Genomic DNA, 16,063 nt, shown 5'->3' on the forward strand with positions numbered 1-16,063 from the left:
ATTTTCATGATTCATGCAAATTAATGTTTAAATGCAATTTTTAAAATGTGATCATAGAGACTGTTAAACACATAATGTTTAAAACAGCAACAAAAAAAAGCTTGTAGAAGGAAGGGTGAAAATATCACGTTAGAGACGCTGTAGAAAAACGTCATGTTCTTACGTTCAGGCAGAAGACATGCGGAGATGAACAATGTAGATTGCAGTTGAAAATACAAAATGACAAACTATTATTACAAACAAAATATAGAATTACATTATGAAATACAAACTATATATATATATATATATATATATATATATATATATATTGTAAAAAATACATTTCAAAATGCCTGATATAGATTGTGCTAGTTATTATTTTTGCATTGGCCTTTGCATTGACTGAAAACATATCATTATATCGTAATTGAGAATCATCCATGAGTTTAAAAAAGGTTGCAATTCTTATTATTAGTTTTTTGCAATAACATAAAGCCCTATTATGATGGTAGTGTTGGTGTTTAAGGATGTGTGAAGCTTTATAACGTCTTTGGTCCGAGGAGGTTAATGAGCATATGGACAAACACTCTAGCACTGTTTTAATGTGAAACTTGTTTTTGTATCTTTGAAACAAACTGTGAGCTGTAAATATTACTTTAAAATATGAACAATAAATATTTATTAAAAATAAATTAGTATTTTATCTGCAATGAAATGCATGAATATATTTTTCCATTGTGTTAAACGTATGAGGAGAAAGCACAACTATACAGTTAACCTTATCCAAAGAGTCTTAGTGTTCATTATGAATATTATAATAATAATAATAATAATAATAATTATTGTTACACATCACATCATATTGTTGTTATCATATTATTATTGTTATTATTACTATATTTTATTTATTATATTATTATTACTTTTATTTAATTCATAATAATATTATTATTAGTAGTAGCTATTAACAGTAGTAAAATTCCTTTTTCACTGTTGCATGAGAACACCGAAATATTGATATAATGGCAACATTCCTAGAGGTTTAGAATGGATTCTCACACCACCGTGTCCTTACTGGCACATCTGAGCAAGCGTTTCACCAATAACCCTGAGCCCGAACCCATCGGGTCACCGCGTACATCAGTGTCTGTGCACGTATTTGTGATCCTCCCGCTCTTATGTCAGAGGAGTTTCCCGAGCACCCTTAGTAAGGGTGGGGTGGTAAAGGGGGGGGGGGGGGGGGGGGGCACGGCGCCAGGACAGACCCATGTTTTGGCTGGACTGAAACTCTGAGCGCCAGTTTCTGAAAAAGTGCCAGTCATCTCCCTCTCAGAGCACAGCACACACTGTGCTGATAACACTATCTGATGTACCATCTCACTGCCACACAGATGCCTTTCTCTCTCTAAACCTCCAGATCGTGTCTGTCTTCTGCTGCCCATATGTGTGTGTTTGCCTGTAGTCCTCACAGTTCAGTGCCTTCCGTGGTCTTTAAATAATGTCGAAACATAAGACAAAAACACCACTAGATATCTAAGAAGGTCCAGGACAATTCTGCTTCTGACTATCTGACTAAACACAGGATGAGATGTTTGAGCCCAGTAACAGTTCCTTTGTCTGGCTTCCGGAGATTCTAATTTTATAATGAAGACGCACAAACAATAGACACGCAGACGTCCACACAGACGTCCACACAGACGTCCTACAGCCTCCATGCTGCTGTCCAAGAAGCTTCCAGAAAGCCTATGCTAGTGCTATGCCTTTGGTTTCAAACTGTCACACACACCATTTACCATCACACACACCATTTATCACTGCATGCACTTTTACCATCACACACGCACACGCACACACACACACACACCTTTTACTAATACACACACTTTTTAGTTACAGTGAAAATATCAAGGCGTTCACACAAGCCCTGTCAAAGCCCTCAGCCTTTTACTGCACCATCCTGTTCATTAAACTCCTTCCTCTTATTCACGGTGAACCTAACAGAGCAGGACAGGCTTACAGCCACTGCTACAGCAGGCCCAATAACCACTAATATAATCACAGCTTTGCATAAAACCAGCACCCCATACTTATAACGCAGCTGCAACATTAACACACCCTGACAGACAAAAAATGGATCCACTTCCTCATAGTGGCCCACTGTCAGTGATAGAACAGCAAGATAAGGTGACACGTTTGTGTTGCACTAGTTTTGTGTTACATCACATGTGCACGCTTCAACGATGACATACCACCGTGCCTCTATATCGAGGCACCAGTAGGAATGGAAAAACTCAGCACATGTAACTACAGAAAATGATCACCAGCTCTTTTGCTATAAAACTATTATGACTTTTAGCATACTTCTGTTAACTGTCCAAGTACTTATGATGGTACGGAAGATAAATAGTATATGATTATGTAATAAGGATGCAAGGCACGGACAATAAAAGCTAAATGTTCATTGTGATTGCAGTATCACAGGTGAGCACTTATTTTAAACTGGGCTTCACTTGTTTTAAACTGGTCTTCACTTGTTTTAAACTGGGCTGCACTTGTTTTAAACTGGGCTGCACTTGTTTTAAACTGGGCTGCACTTATTTTAAACTGGGCTGCACTTGTTTTAAACTGGGCTGCATTATTTTGGCGTTAACCCCTTGATTCATGACAACACCTAAAAAACTGGAGTGGATCATTCGATGAGGATATAAAGGGCTACACTGCAATGATACTAATGATATATTATGTAGCCCTAATATCTGCATATGTGTGTGCGTGCATGTGTGTGTGTGTGTGTGTGTGTGTGTGTGTGTGTGTGTGTGTATCTTGAGCTGCTTTCTCTGCATCCCTGTAGATAATGTTAAGGCCTCAGGTGTGTTCCTACTGGGCAGTACCAGAATCCCAGAGCCAGAACCAGAACCAGGGGCCCATACCTGTGGTGAGAAGTTTGCGTGTGCGGAGGAAGCTGATGGCCAGTCTCATGATGGAGGCCTTATCCAGGTGAGAGCTGAGGTTGATGGGTAGGGGCAGCTGGTGGGCCAGCTGGTAGAAGACCTCCGTCTCCCTGCTGCGTCTGCACCGAGCCGCGTCCCGGGACTTCTCCTTCCGCCGCTCCGACGTGTTCCTGCGGGCGGGACGCAGAGCGGGTGAGGAGCGACACACACACACGAACGACACTCGGCCGGGTGGTGACGTAGGAGTGTCTCCTATCAGCCCCCATTCAGCCCCTGTCAACTGGATGGTGTTTTTGGCCACTGTGGATGAAATCGTATTAGAACACCTGCTGGTAAGAGCTCTGGTCGGGGTCTGGGTGAGTGTTACAGCCAGCGAGGTGATCATGGTGGTGCAGAGTTCAGAAGGTTTCAGAGAACATGAATCTGAACCAACTTTCCTCCCTCAAGGAAGGTCAGTATGAAGAGTTTGAGATCTTCTGATATCTACTTGAAAACAAATGTAGGCCTTACATACACATGCACAGACACACCTGAGTGCATGAATCTAATCGCGATGTGTTTATTAGCGTTTAGACCTTCACTGCCTCTCTGAGCATCTGAGAGTCAGATGGATGGATAATCGGTCCTAGTTTTTATTCTGCTCACTCTCACAGAGTCAAAACATGTCAGGTCTAAAACGGCAGGTATCCGGCAGGTGGTGAAAACACACACACAAACACACACACACATGCACACGCACACAAATACACACACAATGTAGACATGTCCTTTGATAACAGTCCTTTGCCCTCAAAAACCTAAAGCTTCCATCCAAATACCCTTGAGATTCAGCTTTCTGTGAGGCTCCAGTCCCAAGTGCAGGGGGTATTTCCTTGGAGACACATTTTCAATGTTAATGTACATTTATTCATGGTCACATAAAAATGTATGTTTCTGAGGGTTTCAGGAAGTGACTCAGGAAGAGAGCCATGCTGACATGTGTGTCTTCAGGACTATACAGGACCATCCTGCACTTACACACCCTGCACTTAAGAAACACAAATTTATTCTGCTCCACCACAGTGGATAGCTCATAAAGCTATAATTTACATTTTAAATATAAGTATTACAAATGCCTAATGCTTCATCAGACATAAATAATACTCAAGTAATTATTTCAGTGTGGACAAAAGTGACAAATTTGAGAAAAAAAAGAAAGCAAGGTGAGGAAGGTGAGGAAGGTGAGGAAGGTGAGGAAGGATAAAACAGGTGAGCGATACAGTAAAAAAATCACACTGGTGTGTTCTGACAGTCAGCAAATTTTTTGCTTGCCAAGAGCTGTGAGCTGTGGTCTGTGGTCTCTTCATAGAGCAATAGACACAGTGAGTGTTGAATGATGCCTTTATGCCCTGAAACTGTGGCACACCACAGCCTTTTACACACACACACACACACACACACACACACACACACACACACACACACACACACACACACACACACACACACACACACACACACACACACACACACACACACACACACACACAGACTGTACATGCAGCATCTGCACACACGTGGTAGTACAACCGTGAAGAGTTTTCACTCTTGGCAAAGAATAAACAAAACAATCACCTGTTGCCAAGAAGCAGCCACAGTTTGACCTCCAGGTGTGCCCTTCTCCCAGAGCTTGACCTCCAGGTGTGCCTTTCCCCCACAGTTTGACCTCCAGGTGTGCCCTTCCCCCACAGTTTGACCTCCAGGTGTGTCTTTCCCCCACAGTTTGACCTCCAGGTGTGCCCTTCCCCCACAGTTTGACCTCCAGGTGTGCCCTTTCCCCCACAGTTTGACCTTCAGGTGTGCCTTTCCCCCACAGTTTGACCTCCAGGGGTGCCCTTCCCTGCAGAAGCAGGTGGGGGAAACACTTCCCTCCTTTTCGCTTTGCTCTGCGTTGGGTGTCATGTTTACTTTCAGTAAAGCAACAGACCGCTGCAAGTCACATATCAAACAGTCCGGGTCACGGACACTGGATGAAGTTCACTTAGCAGTTCGTAGGGTAAGTGCAGTATTGCAACAGTTGTGTGAGACTGTGGCACGGTGGAACGGGACACGGTGCGCCCCGCCCCTTGGACTTGGGCTGGGTTTGAAGGCAGGATTTAAGGGATGGGTTTAAGGGCTGGGTTTAAGGGCTGGGATTAAATGCTGGGATTAAGGGCAGGGTTTAAATGATTGGTTTAAGGGCAAGGTTTAAGGGCAGGGTTCAAGGTCAGGGTTTAAGGGCTGGGTTTAAAGGTTGGACAATTTGATCCACTGCCAGCTCACAAGCCCCTCCCATTTGATCCCCACAACAGAAATTCCTGATTTGCTAACATGAACAGCAGCAGCACCCTGAATACGCTGCACACACACATTTACGGGAAAATAAACAGCTCCAGAGACGGTTTTCAAGGAGACATCCTGAATTGGAGACACGTCAAGGAGGTTGTGCCCACGAGAGAAAGGAACACACACGACAGACAGCCAAAGGCTAGTGTCAAGTCCTATTGCAGTATCATTAAACACAGGCCCCCTGTTATTTGGTAGCATCTCTGCAGGCCAAAGGGGGGGGGGGGGGGGCGTTGAGATTAAGGCCATGTGTATTCCTCCAGACTGACACATATTGTCTTCTTTGATTCAACACAAACCAGGGTTTTGTGAAGGTTGTTCACTGTTCGATAAACCCACAAGGCCAGAGTTGTTTATTCCCTTAGTTGTCGGGGTGTCTTCCGAACCCATTCTGAAGTCAGACTGCTCAGTCAGCAGAGGATTTAGAAGAGTAATTTCACCACTGTGGTTAGATCATCGGCGGTGAAGGTTGCTCCTGCGTCTTCGTTGTGGTTGTGATGCAATTTATGAAGAATGTTGTGTATGATGTTTGTTTTGGCAGCGTACGTAAAGCAGAACAGGTCAAAACACACGAAACATTCTGAGAAATCAGACAATAAAATAATACAGAGAGTACCACATTTTAGTCGGGGGTGGTCATACAGCCAACAGTGACAGCAGCTAAATCAAGAAAAACAAACTATTAGTAACTGTTTTATTTTGCAGCCATTTTGTAGCACCAACACGCCTAACTTGTCAGGAACAGCCCAGAGCGGAACCCCAGCCAAACCAGAAGGATCTCACGAGGTTCAGGATGTTTGTACGAAGCTACTTAGCAGCCTGTTCTCGCCATTGAAAATGTTCTGTGTTCCTGTAATCTGCCTCTGTTCGTCACTCTTTTAAGCCCAGTGCTGACTGCTCGGAGACTGAAGCTCACTCCCGTTTAGCCCCTGCGCGTCTGCCCCATTGTCCCAGGACGATCCCACTGGAGGCAGCAGGATATGAAACAATAGAGCTGTAGTGCTCACGGGAGAGCCATCAACCCTGCGCTGCACTCTCTGAACCCGCTCCAGCAGACGTGGGTCACTGCTGCGCTCGTGAAGCCCCTCCACCAAACCACGGAACAATCGGCCGACCAGCGAGACGTCAGTCACACTTGTGGCGATGCTCTTGTGGTATGAAGAACATGTTCGGCTTGACTGCCTCTCACAGGCCTGTCACTGCAAGCAGGCGACAAAGTGTCCAACACACGGCTACGCCATATTAAGACTATTCATCGCCAATAGTTCTTCTGAAGATTCTCCCTGGGCTTGAACACACTCCACTGGGGCGATCGTTTACGCCTTCAAAACCCATGATAAACGTCTTTTTTGCAAAACAGGAAATTCACAGAATGAACACATGCTTAAAGTACTGATGTTTACAGAACATGTTTGGAATAACAATTGACCTTAATATCATGTTTGGTTTTGCAACCACTTGCCACAGTACATCCCATAACATGGTAAATTAAACCCCATGGAAAACGTGGTTTGCTATTTTTTTTTCTATGAAACATCTACAAACAAGTCTGACTATACTGCCAGTTTCCTTTTTCAAAAGAAAAACTGATTGGAGGTTTTGAGGGCTTAAATTATTTTCCCATTAGAATGTGCTTATACAGTGAAATACTGAACAAAACTGCAAATTTCTCAATGCCAAAGCTATTAGCAAATTTGGACATATGCAGTTAGGAAACGATTTTAATAAGGTATGGGATGAAAAACAGTGAACCTCTCATGAAGTGTTTGAACAACACTGAAAACATTTTTGCATGCTCATTGCTTCTGTTATTCATGAGAAATAATTGCATGGTCTTTACCAAAAAGAGACAAACAACGCAAAAGGCAACAGATAACCAGCACTCACAAAACAGCAACACATTTCACTTGATTCATCTGAAGACTAAACAGTGCTTCAGTGACCCATACGGTTAGCACACCAACTCTGACATCACACAGGAAAGGTCAGAGTTAAAGGACTCGGTGATGGTGACAATATTGGGTTGATCTGCGCTCGGTCACTTCTTTAAACTCCACTCATTCATAAGCACTGTTTGTGCTGAATGTACTGAATGTGCACAAGTGATTGGTGATACTGTACAGAGAAGCATGTCTTTTCTGTAGTGTCCAGAGCAACAGTGGAGTTCACTTGGTATTCTAGAATATATATATATATATATATATTAGTGGTGTCAATTCCAGGTTCAGAGATTAAAAGTCCTCATCCAGGTAAAATTAGTGGAATCAACACAATCCAGGAAGCCTGAGCAAAATCCTGGTGCGGACTTTTAATCTCTGAACCTGGAATTGATATGTCCCGAGCAGTCCATATGTCCTAATATATATATATATAAACAGATGATCAATAGAAAGCCAATGATATGCGTTTTATATGCGCAAAGTGTAACTGAGGAATAAGTGATCACTGTACATCACTGTAATATGAAAACATTCTTCACTACAGTAGCTTGTTTTGTTGAGTTTAATAGAATAAATCTGAGCGAAATCTTAAGGTGCATACCACGTCTTTATATAGATAAATCCTTAACGCAATCTGTGTCTGTGTGGAATTTGTACCTATTTTCACTCTGGATGATGTAACTCCCGAGATAAGCTACGTCTCCCCATTATTACGCCAGTGAGTGTCAGCTCCCGATCACAAACAGCCACAAACGTCCACCACCGTTATAATGGCAAAATGTTACAGAACTAAACATAAAAAAAATTTAAAAACACCCCTGAGAGGAACAAAATATTTATGATGACAGTTTTGTATTTTTAAGTTACTCCTTAAGATGTAGAATAGAAGGAGATTTGAAAGTGGGGGAGTGAAGAGGCTTTATCTTTTATGAAGGAAAAATGTTAATAAGCTGAATCCCTCATGAGTCAAACCCCCATCACACTCCCCAAAAGTGTGAGATGTCTCTCGTTGACTGGCTGGGTTCACGTCATGCTAACCTTTATCCTACATTATGACCTTTACCTTACTTTACACTGTTAAGTGATCGGCCAACGTTCATATGCAGAGGAGCAAAACTGAGTGACAAACTGAACCGCACGAAGATATCCTGACGAAAGGATAACCCTTTCAGAGACTGTTAAGTGAAACGAAATGTCAAGCTTAAACGCTTCATTTTGTCATAGTTTTAAAATGCTGATGATAAGTACGTGATGAGCACAGGAGGCGTTTCAGCTCGGACGTCTGGGAAGGAAGCACAGTGCCTCCTCTTCTTCTTCAGACGGAGAAGTGTAAGTGCAGGCCAGCTATCGGCACGGTGCATCAGGGGCCTCAGGGCACATGAGCAGATGCCAAGGGCGATACCTGTGAGACTAGGAGATGTGTTTCTACACAGCAGCCATCTCTACGCCGATCGCTATCATTTGCACGTACGTCAATCAGATCTCTCTCGAGCCGTACGGAGGGTCGACAAGCCTGGGAACTGAGGTCAACGGGGACACGACGTGATTTATTTATGTTGAATCTCATAAATATGAGACATGTTACGCTGTTTGTCAAAATGGAACTGGAGCTTAACTGGACGTCAGCCAGGTGACGTGGCGCCAACCACAACTTTTGGAGACGTTGCAGTGAAGTGTTGTGTCACTTACAGTCATTAAGCACAAGTCCTTCTGAACGGTTTTGGGATCGGGCTTCAGTTGACTTCCAGGTCAACCGTTTCTGAGAATCTCAGCTATTTTACAGAAGACTCAAACATGTCAGCAATGAAATGTGAGCTATGACAGTTTGACAGAAGGGATGCGGGCCTCCTGATGGCATGTCGTTCAGGCCGAAAAGACAAGGGCTTTAAAACAGGCGTGTTCCAGTGCAGATGCAGCACATCTAGATCACAGCAGCTGACCTCTGACCCAGTTAATGAGTTTGGCCACCTTTTAGCAGGTGCAGAGGACAGGTGGCCTCGCAGGTTTGGCTGTGGAGACACAGGACATGTGCACATGGTGAATTTCTGCTTCCATATGCCGGCAGCTGAAAACATGCACACACAGACTGACTCTGAGGCCCCTGGCATATGCAAACCATGCAGAAGATGTCAGTCCCAGCCGGGGCAGGAGGACGCTTGCTTTGCCTGACGTGAACTAAATTAAGAAAGACCTGTGTGCCATGCAGGCTGGAGCGCTCCCTGAACAATGCTAACCATCTCAGCACCTCAGAAGACCTTCTGTGGCCACCACTCGCCGTTCTGGTGAATGCTGAAGCCACCAGTACTGAACTAAGAATCGTTTGTGTTTGTGTTTATCGGTCTGCAAACATGCTGTCCAGTAAAAGGACAAACAGTATTTACTGAGCTGAACTAAAGTTACAAGAAAGCTTGCAAAATTGTATAATCCAGGCATACAGCTCATAGAGTCACCCAGAGGTTTACTACTTGGAATCTAGATTGACAGTATATTGGATGAAAACAGCATCTCAAAACACCTATAATAAAGGAATGATGTGTGAAAAACACTGTTCACCAGGCTATAAATATCAGAACAACAAGATAACCTACAGTATCAGGATCATCATTAGTGGAATATCTTCTCCAATTAGACTGTTTCCTCTGACACTCTTCTCGGACGTGTGCCGTCATGAAATACGACCACTCGAAGCAGCACTGGACCTCCTTGTAGTCTGCAAGAGGAATCCAGTTCTCCATACAAGTGGTTCTCTCACACAGGGGGCCATGAAACCTTCGACTGAACCTTGTCTTATGAAACTGAAGCAGACCTGGGAACGGCACGCAACTTACTAATGGTGCATAACAGGAGAAACGGTTGGTGTCTAATGGCCCGTACAGAGTACATACCGTACACGCTGTTCCCTACTTGAACACAACAGCGAGGGTGGCTCTCAAACTCAATCAACAATTGGTTTTGTATGTCAGGACAATGAATACAATGACGACATTAAAACAAAACAAAACAAACAAACAAACAAAAAAAACACCTGTGTAGAATGTTAGCAGGAGTATGTTTCTGGAAAGACTGGTCCTGATAAGACCAGACCTGCACAGTGGTGGGCTGCTCAGTGCTACTGACCAGTGTTTCCGGGGCCGTTCTTAAAGAAGAAGCCGTGGGCGAACGTGGTAGCAGCAAGTCTTTCCATAATGAACGGAACAGAACAGCAGTAGCAGTGAGCAAAGTGTTCAAACCACAAACGCGGGCGCTAATAAACACTCCTGTAATACAAGAGACGCTTGTCAAGCTGAGAGTCTCTGTGCCGAACGAAGAAAGTCCCAACAGCGCCTCAGTCACGTGCGCTTTAGTGTGCAGAACCTGTGAACTGGACTTGTGGGTTTAGGCTCACCGTGACACCCAGTACGTCAGGGGTCTGCACGCTTCACATCAACTGCAAATCAGGTTTTTGCAATAAATAAATAACAACAACAAAAAATGGACAAAACAAATTTTTCCAAAACAAGCTGCACGCATGTACTGTCTACGCAGACAACAATATGCTGTCAGTCTGCAACTGCGTGGACTCTCGTCTTTTGTCTTTCCGCTTCTGAAAAAGGTGATACAGAAAAAACAAACAACTGGCTGCGGGAGGAACATGTTGATTGAGGAGAGAAGCTATACGAGATCCACTGGTTCAACAACAAGTGTCCAGATGCGTATCTCTGAGACGGAGCTGCTATTGCTTCGCTATTATACAACACAGGTGTCAGGTGGATACTACAAAGCCTTTGTCAGGTAAATTACAGCTTCATACACGCTGGATCCTAATCAGATCAGTTATCTTTGCTGAAGTTGATAGTTTTGCATGTGCTCCAGGCAAATTCTTCTTGTGTTGGCCTTGAATCCACAGGGGAATTCTTCTCATTACCAAGAGTTGTATTAATGTGAGCCAAACAAGAACACGATAATCACACTTTCAGCACGGGGAATAATATCTTAGTCAAGAGCCGAGGAACGTTCCGGATGCTGGAGCATGTAAGCCTTTGGCAGTTTACTTCTTTGATCCAAGTGAAACTGGAATCGATCTTGTAGAATTTGTGATTTAGTTCTGTGTATCACTGTAAGATTTTTTTGATTTTTTAAACATGTTACCCATCTTATCACAGTTTTGCCCAACACAATCACCCAAACTCTTAGTTGTACAGTGTGGCCCAGGGCTTTTTTTTAGGAGAACTTTCATTATGATTATGGTCATTTACGATTATGATTATGGTTATTATCAAGTCCAAGGCTGTTTATAGACATCGTACAGCAGCGCCGAGCAGCCTGGGTCACCTGACTAATGCATCACAGTATTACTGACCTCCTCCTCTCCTCACCCCCCCCCCCCCCCTCTCCCCCTCCTCCTCTCTCCTCCTCCTCTGTCCGAGTCCTCTGCCTGTGTGTGTCCATTTTTTTTAATCAAGGTGTCAGCGAGGAGCTCGTGTGTGTGCGTTTCCTCAGGTGTAGCCACAGCTGTCTGCCCCCCCAACAAGGCTACAACCATAACGAGCTCAGGCACACACACGTCAGCCCCCTGAATCCAGTGTGAACGTTCACCTGAACGCAAGAACTTCTTCTCTTCGGTACTCAGCTGTAGCCACTGTACTGAGCCTCATAATCAACACAGCACATGAAACGGTTTGTTAGTGTCACTTCTGTCCAGCATTTCTGCATTACGGTCCGAGGCAGGATGAACCGCACGAGGCCTGTTAACGAAACAGGCAACTGCCTCTCCTTCTCAAACACACCGGGAAGACTAAGAGGAGTAACAGGCCATGTGGGTCTCAGGACCTGCCAGCCAAATGATTGACCCTGTCACTCCTGAGAGACCCTAACACAGGACCTGACCAAATTCCCGCTGGCTCCTGCACCTTGCTTGCTTACAGGGCGTTTTCCTGTCATTTTGGCATCAGGCTAAACACAGCAAACAATGTGTCCCCAGCTAATCTCCCATCAGCTGGAACACCGTGTTCCTTCGCACAGCCGCACAGTGAACCTCCCTCATTCATGGGAAAAGTGATCTCCCAGATAGCTGATGGCTACGATACGCTTCCAGCACCGTGCGGCTGGCGCTGGGCACTCCAGCCATGGTGGTCAGCACGCGGCCGTTAGGTCTGTGCTGGACTACAAAGAAAGAGGAGATGGAGAGAACACCTTCTCATCACCGACGCTCTGCCCTGAAGCCCCGCTGTTAGCTCAGGGTGAAGATTTGGAGGCTTGGATCCTCTCTCCAGAGGTCCTGTCACAATAAACTGCACATTTTTGTTTGGACAAGTTGGACAGCTGGGAGAGGCTCTGTCTTTCTCCGCTTTCAGCTCTAAGTACAGAGACATCGACCCGCATAGCGGTGCGGCACATCGTGTCTGATTGTCCTCATGCCCGCGTGTGTGTTCATGAGACACCGAGAGAGACGGAACGAGACACTTGGCCACAGTAGTTTTGATAACTCGACACCGCAACTCTGTTACTCATCCTCTCTCCCTGTGATCTTTAAACGGCAGATCAACCCGTCGCCGGCACAAGACGACACACGTTCCAACACCTGTAAAATGCTGACAGAGGAACAGAAGGTCTTGGACATTGCACAGTAGAGTTCTGGGCATCTCTGTCTGGCTGTGATGTGGCCGTGTCAGAGCTTGGCCTGTGCTCTGAAGACGCTGGCACTGGGAACCCTGGGCCACCAGCCAGCTGTAACCAAGCGAGCTGGTGACTGGAGGGCCCAGTTCAGAGGAGTCCAGTGCCCAGCAGAGACCCCCCCCCCCCTCACAACTGTACAGTGGAGTCCAGTGCCCAGCAGAGACCCCCCCTCACAGCTGTACAGCCTTCAGCTCAGCACGCAACAGTATGCGCTTGTCTGGCATGTGGGAGGGTTTGAATCAATCAGGGGGCACCAAACCAAGTCCAGAAAGAAAGGTCCAGCATCCATGGTCAGTACCAATCCCCTCATAAGGCCTACATAACCCAGAATCCCCTAGCACAAACAGGAAATTAGTTTTGCAGGACACATTAGAATGCTCGTTCACAATCTGCGCAAATGGTAGAAACTTCAAACATCACCTACCTGTAACTGAGCCATAGTATCGACTTTATCAAATATTAGATTACCACATTGTCTTCACATTGGCTTCCAATTTTTTTTTAGAAATCATTCAATAAGCTAATTCAATGTGCCTTCAGAAATGTGTCAACATAATTAGTATCCCTAAACAAATATGACGATTTGTGAAATCATGTATGCAAGACCTAATAAAAGGAGCTATATTTACAGACTATACATAATGGAAAATATTTATTCTATAACACCACATTTAAAATAGATATCAGAGACCTCCACCCTGCATAGACCATTTAGGCCACACATACTGAACAGCCCCTCTGACGCTCCAAGATGTCTGATGTGTATTGTGTGAGTCCATCCTCGGATAACCACCTCTCACCCCAGGGAAATGTTGGAGTGTGTGCATCCCCCTCGCAACTGCAATATCCTGAGACTAAAGATACTTGCCCTTTATTTAAACGTAATACTGATGTCTGTTTGCTTTCAGCTTCCTTCGGGTGCGTCTGATAAAGACACTTGGAGCTTGTAGGGAGAAAATCTATCACGAGGCTGAAGCAGACTTTTAGACGCGTTTTTGTTCGGCTCACACACACACACACGCACACGCACACACACACTTGCCCAAGTGGACACACGCGCCTGTGTGTGCACAGATACAGGTCCTTCAGGGAAAATATTACTGTAAAGGGACCTAAAACATTCAATGGATCCTTTAAAAGCTGACAGGTTTAAACATGACGTGAAAGACATGGCTTTTACAAACTAATTTGTCATCATTAGCATATACAATTCAACACTTGACATCCTCAGGGCAAAATCAGATCAGACATGCTGAATACACTCGCCAGGTTTTTAAGTTGGTGTTTATTTCCAAGGTGAATTTAAGATAAAAAATGGTTGATTGCAAATGTTTAATTGCATAGCAAAGCAAGCATTAGTAATAGCTTTAGTAATAGTCATAACTGAAATGTATTGTGTTTCCAATAAAAACTTTAACTTGGTGTTAACAAAAACAAAACCTTCAACCTGTCAGCCTGATCTAAATATGATTACTGTAACAATTTAATGACCCATGAATGAAATGTAGTTATAATATATATAGCCTATACAATCAAATTCAGAAGAACTATAAATATTCATAAAGCATGCACGATGGAAACACACATGAACATAAGGAGGTAAAAGCCAGCTGTTAGAGCAGGGCCACGCCGACCTCCCCGTGATGTCCTGGACACACAGCATCAGTCAGAGAGAGCCATGACCACTGGACATTCAAGGACTTTATCACTACTAAATCCTCACAAACAACCTCTTCAGTAAGCAACAAAACATACTAAACACAAAGCGCCCTGACTTCAGTATCTCACTAATAGAAACATTTCATACAAAGAAACATGTACCGAATAAGAGGATTTCTGCTACCATGATTGTATAAGTTACCAGTTCGTTAATTGGCCCGTTTTATAATACATTATAAAATAATACATAATAGTTTTAGGGTTCGTTTAGAACATCATTTTTATAATACTCATTAAACGATGTTTATTCTTTAACAAGTGCAGAATAATAACAATAACAATAATAATAATAACAATACATTATATCATATCAATAATCCTTAATTAAGATTTTGTATTTTGCTCAGTAGACATTATAGAGAGCTACTCTAATAGGCCGCCAAACAACTATGAAAAATGCGATATGATACGACTGTGTGTAAATAATTATATATATAAGTAAATTGTTATGTTTATATATATATATTAAAACACGAACTCATAAATGTACACATGAACAAATGAACCTCACGTTTGTTCGCATTTCTGCGCTACTTTTTATGAACTTCAGTCGGATTAACTTGTTCATGTCTCAGTAAAACTTTATTCTCTCTTGTGTGGTCCGGTTCCGTCGTGAAGTGTAACGTGTGTCGGTACCGCTCGGGTCATTTAAACACGCACAGTCACATTTCTCACCTTTTCTTGTCTTTTTCCGCCGTCATGTCTCCAAGATCTCTTGGTAATTTCCGATATTCAAGTGGACTTTGGTCGCATCAAATTCAGCTGGAAACACAAGTTGCGCTCGTACGATCTTACAGTGAATTAAAGTTCCGCTGCCTGTTCCCAGATAAAGTCCATTCCGAGTTAAAGTTCTGCTCAGCAGCTGTCTGGGCCGTACAGTCTCAGGACACTGCCGAGGATCGTACAGCCTCTCCTGCCCGCAGCTGGTGTCCAGGTGTTTGGAGACGCGCTGAGTGAGAAGGTCCGAGTTTCACCTGCTGCTCTGGAACTACAGAAGAACTTTGGATCTGTTCTACACGAACCACAGCGGGCAGTCACGGCGCCGGGATTGGTTGGCTGATCCGGAGGACCCTCCCCCGACCCCCTGGATTGGTTGGCTGGTCCGGAGGAGCCGCCCCCTCACCCCCTGGATTGGTTGGCTGGTCCGGAGGAGCCGCCCCCTCACCCCTCACCCCCTGACCCCCTGACCCCCCCCCCCACCTCGCTCGCCTAACCTTGATACTTTCGAGACCGATGACTTTATCTCCTCCGGGGAGCCGCTCCTGGTCTCCTGAATCAGCAACTGTCACCATCTACAGGCAGAACAACAACCCCACAAACCTGCTGGGCGCCATATGAGCACAACGTGAGCCCCCGTCCTCAATTTACAGTCTTGAACGTTTATAAATGCTCATTCCCAGTACCAAACTCTAGATGATGCATTACTTCGCCACGTCGGCGGTGATATTGATC

General features: G+C 44.3%; 1 protein-coding gene across 1 annotated transcript in view; it reads right to left on the bottom strand.

The window, feature by feature from the left end:
- Positions 1-15,614, bottom strand: part of epas1b (endothelial PAS domain protein 1b) — a 32,723-nt gene extending 17,109 nt beyond the window's left edge. The window contains exons 1-2 of the mRNA XM_076975437.1: positions 15,287-15,614; positions 2,913-3,103 (exon numbers count right to left, since the gene is read on the bottom strand). Of these exons, the coding sequence (XP_076831552.1) occupies positions 2,913-3,103; positions 15,287-15,312 (217 nt within the window). The 5' untranslated portion in view covers positions 15,313-15,614. The remainder of the gene's footprint in view (positions 1-2,912; positions 3,104-15,286) is intronic.
- Positions 15,615-16,063: the final 449 nt, after the last annotated feature.

This window comes from Brachyhypopomus gauderio, chromosome 15, assembly GCF_052324685.1.
Source record: "Brachyhypopomus gauderio isolate BG-103 chromosome 15, BGAUD_0.2, whole genome shotgun sequence".
In the NCBI taxonomy this organism is placed as follows: domain Eukaryota; kingdom Metazoa; phylum Chordata; class Actinopteri; order Gymnotiformes; family Hypopomidae; genus Brachyhypopomus; species Brachyhypopomus gauderio.